The following is a 19,231-nucleotide window of genomic DNA, read 5'->3' on the forward strand; positions in this document are numbered from 1 at the left end:
AGGGATGGGGCCTCCACCACTGCCCTGGGCAGGCTGAGCCATTTCTGCCACTTGGCTGTTCTGCCTTTGACTATAACAAACCAACATGTTCCCAGACCCACTGCAGGGTGCACACGGGAACACCTTATACGCTATTTCAGCCCAGGCTAGTGCGTTGTCAGATTTGATCAACACACCACAAGGGTGTGTTAATGGCACAGTAACATCTCTAGCATGGTCTCGCACTGTAAGCTGCCCGAGGGGAGAAAAGTGGTCTTCCCAACCCCCAGATTCATGACTTAGCTGGGTCACAGTCATTTATTGAGTGCTTAGAGACATAGTTTAGTAATGTGGGGGTTTTTTTTGTATGGTTTTCTTTTGGTTTTTTATGAGAGTTACGTTGATGATTGGACTAGATGACCTTAAAGGTCCCTTCCAACCTAGACGATTCTAATATTCTACCTCCAAACAAAGTCTAGGGATAAGAAGTTCTTACTGCGTGACAGAATTAAAGAATTTTGCAGATCAAGACCTGTCTGAAATGATGGAGATGAACAAATGCCCTCTCCTCTTCATCCAACTGAAGCCCTTTTTCCTTCCTGCCTTTCTTGGTCAGTAGTTGTAGAACAAAGGTGACAATGACATCAGGATCCATTCCTTGCACAAGAGCTGTTCTCAGCTCAGCTTTGCCAGTTGTTGCTCTTCCAGGAAAGTTGGTACAAACCTGGGAATTCAGCTGTGAACATGGAGAAGTCCCTCTGATGCTCCTCTGGACACAAGGGAGAGGCCACTTCTTTTCCACCTCCATCTTTGTCACTGAGGCGCCGATGCTGGAGGTTGTGCAGCAAAGCTGGTCTCTGCTTCCCTATTGCAGTAGAGAGGTCCCAGGCCTGGAGCTCAGGCTTCATTTCGTGTGTATTTTTGGTGGTTTTTGTGTGGTTGTTCTTTCTCCTGTGGGTGTTGGGGTTCGTGGCTTTTACACAGTTGGTCTTACAAGCCAGAGTGGAGAGGGATCACCAGTGTGACGTATCAGCAGGAAGTTTTGCGCTCCTGAAATGCTTTGAGATTCACTGTAGCGTCCGCACGCTGGTAACACACACGCGTGTACAATCTGAAGTTTCTCTCTGCAGCCATTCACAATTCAAACTCTGCGGGAGGTATCAGGACTGGCAGATCAATTTGAGATGTGCTTTTGGATTTGAGGGAGGTTCAAGCAGCAATTAGACTAAAGCAAAGGTCTGAATTTGAAGACTCGGATCCTCTCCAACTTTCGATAAATTCTGGTCAGACACAGTTTACGTTTGACCCCTGTGTGCCAAGTGAGCGAACCGAACCCAATCATCCCGAATTGGGGAAATCTTCAGTCTAATTCAAAGTCCTTTTTCTACAGCCTGGCTTTCTCCAAATCACAGGAAAATGTAGACAAAGGAAAACACGAATATACTCAAACTGACCAAAAGACATATGGGCTGGCACTGAATGGCACCCTAGGAAAAACAGAGTATCTAACTCAGCACTGCTCATGGAAGGCTGTACAAGCAGCATAGAGCTACTGAGATCACCAGACCGCTGTTTTCTTCCTTTCTGAATGTTGCAAATTACTTTCATCATCCACTTTTCACTCCTACAACAGAAACAAGTGGGTTTATTTCCGAGAGCCAAGCTTAAAGAGACAGCTCAGTTCTAAAGCCCTTGGTGCGATGACTGTAGATCACTCTGGCTGGAGATTTTTAAACAATTTTAAATTCTTCTTGGCCCTTTGTACATCTAGTTCAGCTCTTGGCTACCTTCCAATAAGAGAATGAGGGATTCTTTGCTTTCTGTCCAGTATGCTGTGAAATTTTGCTGTAAAATGAATTAAAATTGCAGAAACCCTTCCAAGAGGTGGTTGAGAGGGAGCCGGGCTCCCGCACAGAAGAGGCAAAAGCTTTCTCTGTGCTACAAAAGCTAAAAAAACAACAAACCCACAAAGCTATTCAGCCCCAAACTGGATGCTTTAGTGCTTGTTGCTGAAAGACCACAAAAGGCATCTTTTCTCTGGCTTCTGGGCTGGAAACGTCGTGTGTCCTGCAGGTCTGGAGGCTGCAGAAGAGGAGCTGGGAGAAGCTCCCAGGCAGCTCTTTTCACCAGGCCCATTTCTCTGCTCCTTGGGTGGCTGCACCTTCACCTCCCAATGGAGGCAGAGGGAAGGAAGGAGTAAAACTACAGAGAGGAGAAATGGAAGTTCAGCTTCTGCCTAAGAGAGAGGATTTTTTTTTTTTTACTATTTCCACTTTCTTTTTTTTTTTTTTTCTCTGCAGAACAAGAGGCAAAACCAGGCTCAGGGCTGTCAGGTGGGCTTACAATAGTTGGAAGCACAAGGTTACACGCATAAGCACACTTTTGTCATTAAGAGATTTGACTGCATTTACCTATCTGAAAATGGGCTCTCAAAAACTGCTGGATCCCGTTAAGTCACACGCTGGTTTTAAAATAAAGCATTTCAATACCATTCTTTGGGAGGAGCCTGTTTACATACAATATTAGATATTGTTTGTCTGTATGTACTACAGATGTGATTGTGGTAACTCGTATATGCAGAAAATGGTGTCTTACAGCAAAAAAAAAGCTGCCTAGGACACTGTGGGACTTCCTGGAGGGAAAGATGCTAAGGTCTGTCAGATATGCATATATATATTTACAGAGATGTGACAGGGGATGAGCCAGCTTGCAAACCTCTTGCCTCCTTTGGTAGCCAGCTACTTCTCTGAGTAGACATGCTGGTTTCAGAAGAACTCCCTGTGCAGCTTCCTACCCAGCTTGGGTAGCTGGGGAAGCTCAACTGCCTTTCAGTGATTTTGAAAAAAAAAAATAAAAAAAAAAATCCCAAACTCCCCAAACAATCAGAATATCTTTGTGGAAACTAGAAGGGTTTTGCCAAGAAACAAGCAGACCGTAGGTACGCGTACCCATGGGGCACTTCGATCAACAGCTTCTTAAGCAGCTCTACATCAGAATATCCTCTGGCCTGTTACAGCTACAGAAATGATATAGAACTAAAACTCAGCACGATTCTCTGTGTTGCCATGCCAGCTGGTGGTGTCATGTTTTCATATATGAACATATAGAGTTCACATATGAGTGCAATTTTCTTTAGTGAAAGTCCTTTTCTACAGTGAATATGATTTGGTGATGCCAGAAGTTCTTGCAGTTGCAGTAAATGGCTTTAGGGAGATTTGAGGGGCACGGGCAGTGTCATACCTCCCGTTGGAGGGGCAACCAAAACCAGACTCCTTGGCATCAAGTTCCCCGTGGCACGAGAGCAGGTTAGTAGAAGTCTATGCATCCACTGAGACTGAATATTGAAGAACCTCTGGCTTTCCTGGGGTGACTGGCCAAGGGATTTTAGCTCCCCAATGCCTGCTCTCTTCCCCCCAGGTCACGTTGGGATCACATCTCCTCTGTCGCAAAGAGAAACACTACGTCATGCAATAGAACAGTATATTTTGGGCTCACACATCAGATGATCTGATTTAAAAGTGTCAGAAGTACGGACTTTCCCCTGCAGTGGCATTTTTTCAGTGAATCTTGGCCATACACACCCCACTAGAAGGAATCAAACTCTGGACCCTTAAACAGAAACACTGCAGACTGCAGTCACTGGAAAAAAGGCATAAACCAGCAGCCCCTGGATAGGTACAAGGAAAACTATATGTATAAACACTAATGGGTATCTTGCACTCACTTTTTTTTCCACTCAAAAGCAGTAAGGGATTTACCACTAGGTGACATGGATCCAATCCAGCATCAGGAAATGCCTCATCCTAGGACAGGTTCTGCTTCTCCTTTGCTCCCCGGCTGTCCCCAGAGCAGGGCAGCCCTCTGCAACACAGCATAAGTCTGTCATTTTGTCCCAGTGTGGTTAAAACCACCCATCCCTCCAGGAAAGACCATAGGGTTGTATTTTTGTCCCAGTGAGGTGAAAAGCATCCTGTACCGAGGACTGAAGTTGCTTGTAGTGCAGTCACGTTGCTTGGCACAACCGGTGGAGCTGAGGTAGAGCCTGGCTCTTGATGAACCGGAGCACAAGGTTGGTTCACGTTTATTTTCCAGGACTGTCCCCATTTCAGCAGTGTGATGGAGCGTGCCCTCGTGCAGCCCTGGGAATCCGGCGTGGGTGGAAGAGACAATATGTTGTGCATTCCACAGCGTTCATGCTGTGAGAACCACCATGGACCTGCTGATAAAACCAACTGCTGCCACGGAAAGGATTAACAAATGGACCCTGAGCATTCTTCAGTAACCACCATAGCATCAAACACGGGAAGGAAGGGGAAGGGCTGGCGTTAATCTGACATTACTAACACCAGCCTCTCAGTACCTCGTGCTGCTTTGGGCTCACGGAGCAGGAAAAGCATACGTACAAATAGCTGATTGCAAACAGACAGTGCAGTACTGAAGTTTCGGGTGGTATGAAGCAGGCAGCACAGAGGGATCTCCCATTAGAAGCAAAGAACTAGCCACAACATTTACCACAAGTTTGCACCTTCCTCCTTGAGCCTTCTGTTTTCTTTCTGCTTTTTATTTGCACACTTTCGCTTTGACCCTGCGGAGGGTTCGATGTCTCTTACCCCATGGGAATCCAGGCACTTCTTTCGGAGTGACACGGACAGCAAGGCACCCTTCGGTAGCCACAGGGCACCCGCAGCAGCCGTACGCAGCAGAAACACCTCCCCGCCGAGGCAAGGGCTTTGCAAAGCAGACAAGGTGCGGGGGAGAGGGGCAGAAGCAAACCTCAAAAGCAGATCGACCAGCTTTTCGAAAACCACAAGCTCTGTACAATGTGTGCCACTGACAGCCCATGGAAGAAAGTGCATTTTCAGCGATGCGAAACAGCAGATCGAGATCTGGTATGTTTGTCAACGGCAACGGTAACACCAGCGCTTTGTAGGGCAGGCTGTCCCAAAAAATATTTTGGCTGCGGTACAAATAGAAAGCCCTGTCATATGGCATATACATATACATCTAGGACAATGGCAATAAACCACATGGAAATATACATCCACTGGGAGTCGAGGAGGAGTGGAAAGGCCAGAGGCAACACGGGGTTTTGAATTAGTGCATTTTGGAGCAAACGTGTTCTGCCTTCCAGTTCACAGAGCACCTGCGCAACCAAAGACGCCACCACGGCTCAGTCCTACAGGGAGTATCAGCAGTAGAACGGCTCGAGATGTACATCACAGGTCTCCAAGCCAAAGAAATTCTTTGCATAGCAGCACTGTGAGAATTGCATAAGTTCTTGCGTGCGAGGAAATCTAGGCTTGGTCCAAAAATAACAGCAGTCTGAGGGAAAGGGCCTGCCTGCTGGGGTGCTGCAGATCTTTGCTAAAATGCTGTGGAAGCCATTTGGATACAGAATCCCCGTTTGCAGAAACAATTTTTAAAATAGACAACTAGAGAAATAAATTAGTGCTCTGGATGCTCTGGAAAATTAGGTTACAGTAATTGCCAGTTCTTTGCTGTATATAACGGCTATCTCCCTTACAGCACGGGCAGTAGCGAAAGGCAATTGTGGTGGTGATGGAGAACAAGCAAAGTTCATCCCTTCAGCAATGTTTTAAAGATACATAAGAAGTGCATCACTAACACTGGAAACATAAAACGTCTAGTGGAAATGTACTCTGAGTTACAGGAATGATATCCAGGAGGTTTTAAAGGAATTTTTTCCCCTCTAGTCCTTCTGCCTCTGAGCCAGACCAGGTTTCCATCCTCAGGTGGACGTTGCCTGCCCCATTGCCCAGGTAGATAAGGTCTAACTGACTCTTCTCTCTGTGTTCCTGCCCTGCCACGCTGCTCCCTGAAAGGGTCTCAGGCAAAGGGTATGGCTTCATCTCCCAGCGTGAGGGAGAATGATGCTTTCTGTCCAGTGAGTACCAGTTTCCTCTGTCAACTGATTCCTAGTGACATCCCCATCTCAACGGGCAGGGAACTCGCCGGGTGCAGGGAGTCTGAAAACTCCTTCTGCATTTATTTCAACACTAAAGCCCGTAAACATGCAATAAAGAGAGACTTAGACTCGTTCAGAGCACAAGTTAAGAAGAACCTATAGCTGCATTAAGACTTTAGACAGCATCTGAAGGAATAATATTAAAAACCTATTGTAAAAACAGGCTTGCAAAGCTCACCCCTTCCACAGGTGACACTGGGGTTACTAGAAAGGTCACATTATACTTAGATCCTGTGTGGTTTTTGCGTGAGTGTGTGTGTGTGCACACAGTCTCTCGCTCCAGAGCTCCCAAGGTAAGGTATTTCCTTGTCAGAGGTAACAAGGGGGAAACCTGGAAGTCCCATGGAGCTCTCCCCCCTCAATAGCAAATCAGTGCAATAAAGCCATTTCTGGGGTTCAGTAATCACAGTTCTGGGAACTGCCAACTTCACCGGAGTGCACTGGCCCTGTTACAGGTGAATCATAGAATCATGGAATTGTCTAGGGTGGAAGGGACCTTTAAGATCATCTAGTCCAACCATCAACCTAACTGATAAAAAAACCCACCACTAAACCATGTCTCTAAGCACTGTGTCAACCCATCATATTCTGAAGAGAATATTTAAACAGTGCCAGTGGCAATTTTCTAAAACTGGTATGTCCAACTAGCCACCTGCAGACCAAAATCCCCAGTTCTGAGGCTTTTGGGCCTCAGAACCAATGTCTTTAATTAGACAGACACAGAAAATCTTGACAAAATGGACTTGTCCTTGACCTTATTAGTTTATTTCAAAAACCTTCTGTTCATTAAACTTACATACATCAAGGAATGTTGTAAGTATTTGATCCTTTCTCTGGTATTCAACCATGTGATTTATGTCAAAGGCAATCAAAGAAAATGAAGGGAACTAAAGAAACTCCTTCACTGATGAATCCAGGGAAACACTTTCATAGCCACAGATCTCAAACAGAAGCGCACCACCGTTTCGCAGAATAAAACTGCTTAACTTTACCATGAAGGTAATTTAAAGAAGTTTTACTGCAGTCAACACTGACTGAAATTAAGAACGATTTTTTTACAATTCTCTCATATTACCCTTTCCTCAGCCTTAGGCGTTTAAAGCTGCTCAGCTACGTAGGCATTGAAAAGGTCAATTTGCAAGGCATTTTGGTTTGCTAATTTCCACTATTAGTTCGAGTCTTAAGCCGTGTTCCAAATTCTCTATGAATCATCTCTAATTTTTCTAGTTCTAAGGAAGTTAATGGAGTGCAATCTCTAAATTAGGGCAAACAGGCAAATTTATAGTACCCTTGATTTTTGACTCAAGCACACGGATTTTTTTGTCTCCATCCAAACCGTATAAACTTTCTTCAAGATTTTCCGTCCTTGTGTCTTTTCCAGAAATAACTTTGCCATAACGTCTGAGTAAATTTTGATGAACTGTTGATCTTTTTGAAGCCTTCGTATGTTGTTGTGGGATTTTCTCACCACTCACACCTGGAAAGGACCAGGAGTCCCGATTGGGCAAATTACTCTGAGTGTGTTTTTGCCAGGCAAGCAGCCCCCATGGGGTGGTAAGATGGGATTTATGGCTTTAATGCCTGCTCGCTCCAGTACTGGGGTGCCTGAAGAGTTACTGCTGCTGCCATACAGGCTACACTGCTCAGAACACACGGCCTCCTGCTTTCTCCCTCTGCAAAACTGAAGGTGTGCAGAGGAAAGAAGAATAAGGCTCTAAAAGGAAGGAAAAAGGTGTAGATTCTCAGCATGACTGGAGTAGGACAATAGATCACTACCAAATTAAACACAACTAATTTTCCCTATATTGCCACACATACAGTTCACTAGGACAAAAGCCTACACTCTCTCTGAAACCCTTTTTTACATTCACATAAGAAGATGTGCACGTTAATGGATCGCGGGATGATTTTTGAAATTCCTTTGAAGGTGCTATGTTTCTCCAGGAGAAGAAGAAAAGTTGCGAGACAAGATCAGGCTGATGTTGAAGAAGTGCCTCCTTACTCCTTTTAACCCAGACACACTGTTTGAAGGTAACATTTGCCATCATCACCGCGCTACGCATCCAGCAACAGCCTAGAGAAGGGCGTGAAAATGCCAGGATGAAGGACACCGTCTTTCTGAGAGTTCAGCCAGAGGCTGGGTAGCATCCATGCTTCCTCCACGCTGCGGGAAGGAACATCATTCAGATGGCCCATAACGCCAAGCCGAGTGATGGCAAAAACACACTTCCAACGCCACGTGTGTGGGATTTCGGGCACCGCTGTGGTGATACCTCAATGAGATATTTCTGTAGGAGGTGCAGCTTGTTGCCAGAGTGCAAGAAAACGTCGTCACCGATGGCCAGGAGTCAGCCCGGGAGCAGTAAATGAGCGAGGGGCTCAGGACCCTGGTCTAGGAGAAGAGTAAAAAAGGAGCGTGGCTGCAGCACAGGGGGCAACAGTGGTCCTTGTTCTCCTGCCTGGAGCAAAAGCAAACAAGTCCATCGCTAGCGGACTTTGCCAAAGCTCAAAGTATAATGCTAGAAGGAAAAATAAGTTTTACAGAATTAAGCATATACAACCCTTTTTTTTCCCTTCATAAATTGTATGTTACAGTAGTTGGAACTACCGAAGTGTTTACAGTATGCTATATATATATAATGGCACATTTAAGCTTTTTAAAGGGATTGGAACATTTCAGGAATGTCTCTGGTGCTGAAAAAGGCTAATGTATTACAAATCATATAATATTTTAATTCAGAAAAAATATGTTTGGGTATTTTGCCCTAGCATGGGAAGGGTTAGGAAACCGAAGGCGGGTGCCGTGAAGCATGACTGACGCCTCCGTCGAGCTCGTCTGCTTCAGATACACATTGTGCAAGGCATTATCGCTGCGATCAGTCACAAAAATGCATATTTAGTTTTGTACATTAAATACTACACCTGTGAGCCTATGTAAAAGATATACAAAATATAAATGTCATCAGGACTGTATTTTTCAAACTTTTTAAAATAAACACAAAGTATATATATTTATGTAGGCGTATAGGTTGTAATTTCAATGTCAACACTAGCACAGTTTGTCTCTTCTAAATACAGACCTGTATACTTCCTAGCCCAACACATGCACCTACGGACACAGGACCATGCACACAGCTTTACCTTCTGCTCTTTGCAGAAGAGTCAGAATATACAGCACTATACATTGGTTCAACTCAAAACTGGTTGGCAAATTAAGGAAGATGCCATTCAAAAGAAATTCCTGGTGAGCTATTATCAAAAAAAACAAAAACAAACAAAACAACCAACAGAGAAAACCAGGGGTATAGTTATTTCATCTCAATAAAAACACTGAAGACCGTGGTGATGATGACCCAAGATTCAAAACGCTTTGTCCGGCGTGTGGTGGGGGTCCCTCCTGGAGAAGACCTGGTTGCTCTGACCCAACCCGGACACAGTTATAATGAGAAAGAAGAGCTTTCACGCCTCCGTCCACCCAGCCCAGCCCTGGGTTCAGACCACCGAGGGCTCTGAGCGAAAGGAGCCGGAGCAGTCGTACGCCGTTCTTCTCACCGCAGGCGGTGCCGAGGGGGACCTGGATGCCCATCGGGAAGGTAAGCGGCGGTTCGCTGGCCGAGCCGGCCGGGAGAAACCCTTCCCACTGGAACCTTTGGCTGGCAGGGATATCTAGAACACAAAGGCAATTCCTCGCTTTAGGCAGTCGCGGCTTTTGTGGAATGCGTTGGGAATGGAGGCAGGCATTCGGGCCGAGCTCCCAGCAGGCGCTCCGCAGCTATTAAAAGGGGCTCAGCAACGCACAGAATGCAAAAGAACAGCTATTTCTATCTACAGGGGCTCTCCCATCGGCTGCGGTTTAAAATATACGGAGACAAGCGTCAGACACAAGGAAAGGTATAAAATGCTCATGCAGGCCACAACTGACACTCACTTCTCATTTCATTCTTGGAAGGATTTTTTTGTCAGTGAACACTCTATACTGTTGTGAAGGTGAAACTGGGTACACCATCCTACATTCCTGCAGTATGACCTATACACTTCTCAGGTGTTTTTCGATAGATCCTATTTCAGCAGCCACATCTTGCTCAGAACTCTGTTCCCCTGAGTGCAACGTGAAGCTCTTCACACTCAGTAATTCCGAGTGGTTATGGGTTAACGCAGCGACATGTCCACGTGCAGAGCCTTGCATACACAGGGAAACCAACGGGTTTTGAACGTGGCTACAGAGATGTAAATTCGAAATAATGGAAATAAACCAAATGCCTCATGCCATGTGTAGTTCGTTATATCTTTGTGACGTGTATGCTGCTGGACCTAAACTGGTACCCCCCAATCAGGCAGCATTCTACACTTGGCTTGTACAGATAGAAATGACAACAGAAAGTGTGAGCCTAAGGAGAAAAAAAATCCAGTTGGCTTAGTAAAGTTTTCCTGGGCTTACATCAATGTAAACCCAGTCATTATCTGGTCATTATTCCTTCCCTACATATTCATTGATGAAAATTTGTTTTCCTATCAAAAGTTCACTGGATGGAAAAGAAATCAGAAGGTTATTTTTTTTTTTTCCTTTCTGTGCTGCAGTAAAGACGTGTCTGCTGAGCAAGATGCTGCATCACTGCAAGGCTGGCAGAAAGGCACGCAGAAGGAAATCTGCATGGTCAGATTCTCAGCTGTTTAAATCCACATAGCTCCACCAGTCTGTGAATTTGTGAGAGTTTAAAGCACAGCAGCTGACAGTCTGAACCCTCTGAGGTTTCTCAGCTCCGAACACATTTGCCTTCTTTTTTCTGAGGCACTAAGGGGCATCGCTCTTTGTGTTCGTTGGCCAAGGAGCTCCTCAAGAAAAATTACTTTTCTTTCTTTGCGGCCTTTTACAGAACTTGCAACTTACAGTGTATTTTCAAAACCATCCGTTTCTCTTTTCATTAAGAAAGAATGTTGGCAAAAGCAATATTTCCAAACCTCTTCAAATAAAATTCAGCCAAATATAAATTAATTAGTCATGCCATACTCTTCTGTTTCTGTGAGCCTATGCTTATGTATATATAGGAGAAGCCTGGAACTGAGAGGAGTTCACTTTATTACTGGAAGCTTTATGGAGTTACAATACCCTTCTCACAGGCAGCTCCAAGGCAATCCTGGACCGAGCAGCGCCCTGGATGCTGAGGAATGCTATCTGAGCCCTCAAGGCCTTTGACATGTCCAAGTCTGCTTAAGCCCTTTGGGAAGGCTTATGAAATAACTCCTCAGCTAAAGGAAGAAGGGAGGGAGTTAAAACCTGATTGCAGCTCTATCTAGTTCAATCCTTGACTAACTGCACTGCAGTTAAAATCTAGCTTTCCACAGCAGCAGCAGAGGTTAAAATCTGGCACACGTCTTCACTGGTCACTCTTACTTACATGCTTCTGCCCTCCCCTTTTATCTTCTTCTCCTCCCTACTATCCCTCCTCCATTATCTTGAGAGGAAACACTCTTGATTCATCCAGATCCTGGCCCAAAGTGTCTATTTTTACACAATTATTTACAATCTCACGTTAGCCTGCCTCATTTTAGAATCTGAAGCTTGGTATGAAATGGCATTATTTTGTTCTTGCCGTTCTTATGAACCTTACCTCTGGTAACTTCTGTCTCTCTTTTCCTTGCTTGAGTTGCTGCCCAATATGCCTGGCTGAATTCCTTGGAAATTCTTGCTTTCCTTGCTCAATCTGGACCATTTCTAAATACTGACTCCATGTCTCACAACCCCCGTCTGTGAACTCACAATTTGCCCGTGTCCACTTATCCTTGCAGCATTTTGCATTACACGGGGAAGTCGTTGTTGATTTTTCATAGTTTTTCAAAAGCTTTTCAACAACACCATAGTTCGACCTCGAGTCAGCTGAACGCGGGCGACCAGATAAATTACTCGGTCTCCAGTCGTGCTCGTGAAGCATGTGCCTGTAGCCACTCGTATTTGGAAGTCCATTTATTTGCTTTTGTTGCCCGGCCGTTCCGACAGCTTTGCTGGGGTTGGCGCTTTCTTTCTCCTTCGCTGCAGAGATTTTGGTGTTTGAAAGGCAAGTTGTATTGACAGTGTCTGTCCTGCCAGCAGCAGGGTCACACCGTGGGCCGCAGGGCTTGCCACCTTCCGATGCTGTTCCAGGCACCTGGCTTTCGTGCAAAGCGTTGTTACGTTTATCTGTGTGAAATACAGTCCGGTTGAACTCATCAATCTTTGCTGCTAAAGTTTCATTTCTTTGGGTCTTTCCTAAAGAATACCCAGAGCCTTCCAAAAGATCGTTGTGCAGGGCGGCGGGGGCATAAAAGTCATTACTGTAATAAGGGCTGCTGTGAGACGTGGGATTTTGTTTCTGGTGCATCTTGTTGCTTTGGGCCATATTTCCATCTGAACAACTCTTTTGGGCTGACAGTGGGGAAGGTCCACTTTGATTGTCTTTTCCAAGCTTGCCCACATCATACGCCCAAGTGTTGTGGCAGAAACTTGTTGGTACATTGCAGTCACTTTTAGTTACCGGTGTTGAAGCAGCTACCATGGCGGGGCCTCTCACAGCCTGCCCTTCCTTTGCACAGGCTGCTGCAGCTTCCTTCTGGTTTATAGGTGAAGGATTCAGCAGTCTCCTTCCGCTCCTACACTCCTGAGCCTTGCAATTGCTTCTCATGCCTGGGTCTCGTATTGGCGCTTCACAAAGCTGTACCACTGCAGAAAGGGAGTTTGTCAGGTGCCGGGAAGTGCTCCTGGGAGGAACCGGCGGAGCTTCTTTCTTTTGCCAAGGTGTGAAGTCTGTCCCTCTGTCACCAGTAAGACCACCATAAGAAACGTCCTTCAAAGCCTTGCTGGAGCTCATCAGATTCTTCCTGTTATTATGTTCCTCTGTCTCAAAAGCAACCGAAGTCTGTGAGTCGTTGCTGGACACATGGTTCATCTCAGGCAGAATAACTGCCTGTTGCGTTTCCTCAAATTCCCTCAGGAAAGGAAGTGACTTCATTCTGGAAATAAAAGGAGAGGTGTTTTAGGGATGAGCAATAAGGGTATTCCCCTGGGGGACCGCAGCATGGATTCAATCTCCCCATGAGCAGGAGTTTTAACACTGGCTGCTTAAAAAGATTTGGGAGCGGTTTTGCTGCAGCTGATACACCCAGTGTGTGTGAAACACACATGACGAATTTGAAGAAAGCTCAACAAAGGGAACCTCGTATTCCTTTCCCTCGCCACTAAAAATTCTTTCTCTGAGTTTTTGTAGATGATTCCTTGTTTTCTTACCTATCCCACTGTAAGGACAGTGGGACCTTGTGAGTTGTAATGACTCCAGTGGGAGTCTACCTGACTACGAGATGAACGAAGAAAGCTTTAGGACATAGTGCCTCCCTTGGGTAGGTTTCCTAACATTACACATGACAGTAGAAACGTGTCTTTTGAGATCTGTTCAAAAAATCACCTTTCTCAGCTGGGATTTAGAAACTACGCATCAGCTATGAATCTATTTGCTCTAAAGATACAGACACTAACCCAGCTACAGTAAAAAAATAGCGACAGCCAGCCAAGGGATTGCACGGGGGAATGTAAGAAGTCCCTCTGCATTTTGGGAGCATCTTTCTCAGTCTCTTTCATGGTACGCTCCTGTCCCACCACGGCTTCAGTCTTACCTTCTGAGACTCTGCACAGCCCGAGAGGAAGACTGTTGTTTACCTTGCTATGGCAGACCATGAATATTCCATTTTTAACAGATGGCAGAATGTTCATTTGCCGTACTGTCCAGGCCCTGGCTGACCATCTTTCCATTAGTACAAATGTATGGCTGTTCTTCCTCCTCTTGCCTTCCTTGCACTCCTGGGTTGTCTGTCCCTGATGCATCCCCCACACTTAAGGTGAGATCTGGGCTTAACATAAGAAACCTCCAGCCTGACAAACCCACCCAGGGTTGTATGGAACTGCACGGACATGGGACCAGGGCAGACAGAAATATCTGTTCACTCTCCCAATCCTCTGTATAGCCATTAGCAACGAGTACAATTTCATCTCACATAAATACTAGTTCCATTTTGTGGGTTCTATAGCTAAACTCTGTTTTGCTGGTAACACGTGGCCTTGTATCATATTTCAGTATATTTCATTTGAATGTTTTATGCCGAGCACTGGAGCACTAGGAGGACAGGAACTGCCCAACTCCTAATAAATTCAACAGCAAACCCCACTTCAAAGCGAACAGGAGCACAGTCTCATCCATCACTTTCTTCCTCTAATATAAAGACTACAAATATGTTTTTACCTTCTGTGGTTGGATTTCTTTCGAATTTCCTCTTGATAGCTGCATAATTCTTCACTGACTCTGGCAAGTTCTTTAAGAGCCTTTATAAATATAAAAACAGTCCTTTAATATAAGCCTTTCACATGGTACCTCCAGAATTATTTTGAAACTTGTGGCAATTTGCATTGAAGACTCATAGCAGAGGATAGCAGCACAAGGAGAGACACAGAAATGCCCCCAGGTTATGAATGGAGTTAAAGAGCACACTGTTGGCACATTTAAACAGGGAGAAGACACTCATCCATAGCAAACCGAGGAGGAAGTAGAGCCAGTGCCTTCCTGGAAAGCTAAAATCAGATGGATCAGTTCTTTAGGTTAACCTGGCAGGCCAAACCCCTCAGTTTTTTCCTCACGCTTGTAACTGAAACATGCTCATACTTTACTTACTATGTTGAGATCACCAATATAATTCTTGGCATTTTTCTTGCAAGTGTTGATGCTGAGGCTGTCTTCAGGTTCCTCTTGGTTCTCAAAGCCCAGATTGTCCATCAGCAGAGTGTTGTTTCTGCTCTTGCCTCTGGTTTCTTTACATTCATGTCCTGTTTTACCGAGCAAACTCCCTTTTTCCATCCTGTCATTTTCCACGTTGTGTCGATGGTTCAGCTCCACTGTGTCACTCTCTTCGGAAGCAGGGGAACGCATGGAGAGCTGCAGCACCTTGCTCTGAATGGCCGCCTTATCATGGACATTCATATTGCTCTCCCTTCGCAGTTTTACCTCCTGGTAAAGCTGAAAAAACAATAGAACCCTCTATTAAATCATGGTATTGTGATAAACTTTATGGTAAAAGAACATACTAATCTTCTGGTTTGAACAATGCTTCACTCAACAGCACCAAGTGGAAAGATTTTATACATGCATTAGTAGAAAAGTGTTGAGTCACGCAGTGTGATAGTTCCTGGACCATACTGTCCCAGGATGAGGAAGGGGCTGTTACCATTTACAGACCCTTTGCCATGGTTTTAATGTATGGCTTCCACCCACAGGGTGGGATTGGAAGACATCTCACCAGGTCAGTGGCCCTGCCTTGGGCCAGAAGCTATAGCTGTCCTCCAGGTGATATCAACACACTACATGGTGGACACAGCCTTGATCTGATGGATGAGGAACGTGAGGGAAGGTGAGGGAGAGAGAGGGCTCTGCCAAATTACAGCCTGTTAAAGTATATTAACAAAGTTTAAAGTGTAAGGAGCAGAAGTGAGTTCTCATCCCATACAGCGCCATCGGCACTAGAGCAGACTCTTCTGGTTTTCAGACAAGTGGAATTCTTCCCTGGGACTGGAGTGATAAATCAGGACTGCAGAATGGTATCATCTGGCAATGTGCTGTCACCCTCTTATCTTCTTTCATGCTATCTGCTGAGATCCAGTGGCTTCATTAGCAAATAAGAAGGTGTTAATTCCTGTCACCCAGCACATTCAAACTAGGGAACTGTGATAAATTATAAATTAGAAAAAACAGCAACATCATAAAAACCTCTTCTGCTTACACTATCATTTCCAGGGCCAAGAATCCCACGGCTCTTTATAAACATGCATTCTTAACTTGCTCTTGTGAAGAGAGGGCAGAGCAGGCACCTCTGGAGAGCCCTCCGCCTGCTCTCTCCCAGCACCCAGGGCCAGCACAACCGCTTTTGGAAGGACAGTGTGAAAAAGAATAACAAAGTGAAGAACATGCGGCCCTTTCACGGGTAGTGCTGTGGATCAGAAGTATTCTCACATTCAGAGTCCTGACACTTGGCCTTATCCTGGGCTTTCAGATTTCACTCCCAAAGCCCAGCTGCGCGGGGAACCTGGGGGCTGAACTTTTGTCATTTCCAAGAAATGAGGGCCTCACAGGGATTCGGCATAGCAGTAAGAGGGAAGGATACCACCCCATAACTCAACAATATCCTCTCCTAAACCATGTAAGCCTTCCTGGAGGAATCCAGGAATTAAGTTAGGGTTTGGTGGGCTAGAGAAAATTGCCAAATAAAAATACAAACTGATACGGTAGCGTAAGTTTTATGGAGGAAATTCCTCTGCAGATGATGGCATTTAAAATGTATCTCCCCTTTTCTCCAGCCATGTGGCTCTTGGTGAAGAAATGTCAGGCAACTGAAACCAAGGGCAGCTACACACCCAGCTTAGGAGGGGACCTTAGGACACCGATAACCTTGGGGTGTCACCTGCAGTTTTGTCTGGTCCTGCTCTACCCAGCAATTTGCTTCGTTCTCTTCCCCTCAGCCCCATTCCATCCTTTATCTTTTTCTGTCTCTGTCACGCTTTCCTAATCCATACGCTAATAAAGAATGTGGGAAAAACATGTTCCTTGCTGTCTGCCTGCTGATTGCCAGAATACCTTTTCAAAACACTTTACCGTCATTTCCGACCAGCTCATATACCCAACAAACTGAAATTCCCCTTTTTGAAGGGGAATTGCTAACTTTTGAAGCACTCTCACCTTGGGGGTGAAATTAGGGAGGACTGCACGGAAGTGTCCTAACACAAAAGACAAAATGTGGCAAAGACTATCGTACCAAAGTCTGCCAGGACTGCAGGTACAGTGTAAGAGAGCTGGTGTTAGGGGGTTACACTGCAGGCAGGTTTAACGGGCAGAGTATGGCTGCAATTCATTTGTTCTGATCATTTTCCTTCTCATTCTTTCATGTGAGCAATCTCTGCCCTACATTCCTGCGCTGCGCAGCCACAGGACGGTGTTGGCAGGCAGCGAGCAAAGCTACTCCCTGTGTATATTAGAATGAAAAATGTGGAAAACTCAGTGGTGAAAAAACTTGCTTCTACGTGTTGCCAAGGCAGATTCAGTTTGTGCATTACAGAGTGCCAGAGGGCTCTGCTGCAGGGGCAATTTGGGGATAAAAGAATAATAACTAACTACCCTCCTGGAAGGAGACGCGTTAGAAATGGCAGGGAGTGAGTGTTTGTTAGTACGTGTAAACAGACGTGGTGTCAGGACTTCCATGCTATTTACTGTCGCTGTTTTCTCTCCTAAAAGCCATCCATAAATGGAGCAGGTTCTAGCCAGAATGCAGCATGTAACGTACGACGTTCTTCTTAGTATTACCATTTACCCCAGCAGACCTGTGCCCTCTCATGCCTTTTTGCCAGAGAACTATGATGCCTAGACTTTTTGTTCCTAGACACACGTTTTCCTAAGCCCCGTCTGTGCAGTTGTTCAGCATGTGCCTGACGCCCGGGTGCAGGGTAGGAGCCGTGTGGCTCCCCCGGCAGAGCTGGCAGCAGTACGTACAGCCAGCAGCGCCACAGCAGATTTCAGCGATATATAACCTCCCGCTACGTATTTATGACTATTAAACGAGCAATTGCAAATACTGCTTAACCCCAGGCTTTGCATCCTACTATCAGCTGTTAGAAACGTCCGGTGACGGATAAGATACAGGATAAAATTCAGAAAAAAAATAAGTTGAAGCGACCCGAGTCACTTCACCCCAAGTGAAAATGTTAGTGTTCAGAGTTTTGGTTAAAACTACCTCTTCTATTTTCTTCTGCATGACCTTCCATTGACATTCCCATTCTTTCCTCTCGTTGTCAAATCTCTCCAGCAATTCCATCTTCTCTTTATTCCAGTTCCTCTCAGTATTCTCCAGTTGTTTACGCAGGTCCATGGTTACGGCCCGTGTGACAGCAAGAAGATAGCTTGGCTTTTTTTTCTTTCTTCCCTGAATGTCTCCTGGAAGTTTATCAGAATAATTCTTACTTGTGTTTGATACTGGCTTCCACGGGGAAAAAACAACCAAGCAAAACCCCCAAATAATTAACTGAAATGTGCTTGCAGGAGACAGCCTCACACAATTGCATGACATATTTCTGGAGTTTGACTGGGATATGGGCAAAGTAAGCGTTATGGGACACAAACCTGAGGGCAGAGAGGCCCAGTCTGGAAAGGGGAGCAGGGGCACGCATCCAGCATCACAGAATTCCCTGAATTCTCTGCCACAGCGAGCTCTGTACCGCAGTCACTTTGCATCCTTGCCACTACTCTTCACTATAAGCCCATTTTCAATGAAATTCCAGTCTGCATGATATTGAGTGGCGCTTCAGGACCTTGGGATCCTGCAACGTCTGCCCTCGAGGGTGAAAGCTATTTTTACGCTTGCTCAAAAGACAACGGCAAGTGTAAAGGTATCATGTTTGCTCCAACACTCCCGTCACACACGCGTAGAGCACGACAAAGACCGGGACATTCTTTTGGCAACTGAAGACTCTAAACTTGATACCTGCAGAAAATTCTCCTGGCCTTATGAGTGCTTTAGAATATATAAAGGAAAACAGGACAGGAAAGCTAATAACAGGTAACAAACACACATATACAGTAGAAAGCATCATTCTACTGTATAAAGGACTATAGGTCACTATAAAGAGTTCGTGTATTTTGGATTTACAAATCTAAATCTAGAAATGTCTGGTTCCAGGACAAGCATGGGGAAAACTAGAAACTATTCTCCAATAGCACTAACTCAAATCTAGTTCAAAACTTGCTCAGAATATTTAACTAATTTGTGCTTCAGTTTCTCCTTCCTCTTCAGAAGCCTTTAGTATTTAGTGTCTGTGAATGAAAAAAATTTAATTGAACCACTGAATATGTATATTTTAAGGGAAATATTTTGGATCTGCACATGACTTTGGAGCAAAACAGTTCCAGATTTTACGGGCCTTGTGTTCCTCTTGCTCTCTTAGGCTTTACAATAGAAACCCCACAACCATCAGCACAGCGAGGCTGAAATAATAGTCATTTATTCGGTTACAATGGCTCAGCTCCTGTGGTATAATGGCTGGTACACACACACTGATACTGAGTTTGTTACCTTTGGCTCTCAAAGCCAGCTGTTGTGTTACTCGGGTGGACACGGAATCTAGTTCTAGTCCCCAGATGCCTCTGCACTGCTTTGGTCTCCTGCCAGAAACCGAGCCCATGGGCAGGCAAACGAGTTATCAGAGAGTTA

The 19,231-nt window shown here is 45.2% G+C and overlaps 1 protein-coding gene across 1 annotated transcript; it reads right to left on the minus strand.

Moving 5' to 3' along the window:
• Window positions 1-8,514: 8,514 nt before the first annotated feature.
• On the minus strand, window positions 8,515-17,959 carry KIAA0408 (KIAA0408 ortholog). The gene is made up of 5 exons (XM_074168114.1): window positions 17,759-17,959; window positions 14,656-14,997; window positions 14,230-14,309; window positions 11,575-12,949; window positions 8,515-9,631 (listed from the first exon to the last, which is right to left on the minus strand). Exons 1-5 carry the CDS (start codon window positions 17,891-17,893, stop codon window positions 9,458-9,460), a joined length of 2,106 nt encoding a protein of 701 aa, XP_074024215.1. The 5' UTR covers window positions 17,894-17,959; the 3' UTR covers window positions 8,515-9,457.
• Window positions 17,960-19,231: the final 1,272 nt, after the last annotated feature.

Source organism: Numenius arquata, chromosome 2 (assembly GCF_964106895.1).
Source record: "Numenius arquata chromosome 2, bNumArq3.hap1.1, whole genome shotgun sequence".
Lineage (NCBI taxonomy): Eukaryota > Metazoa > Chordata > Aves > Charadriiformes > Scolopacidae > Numenius > Numenius arquata.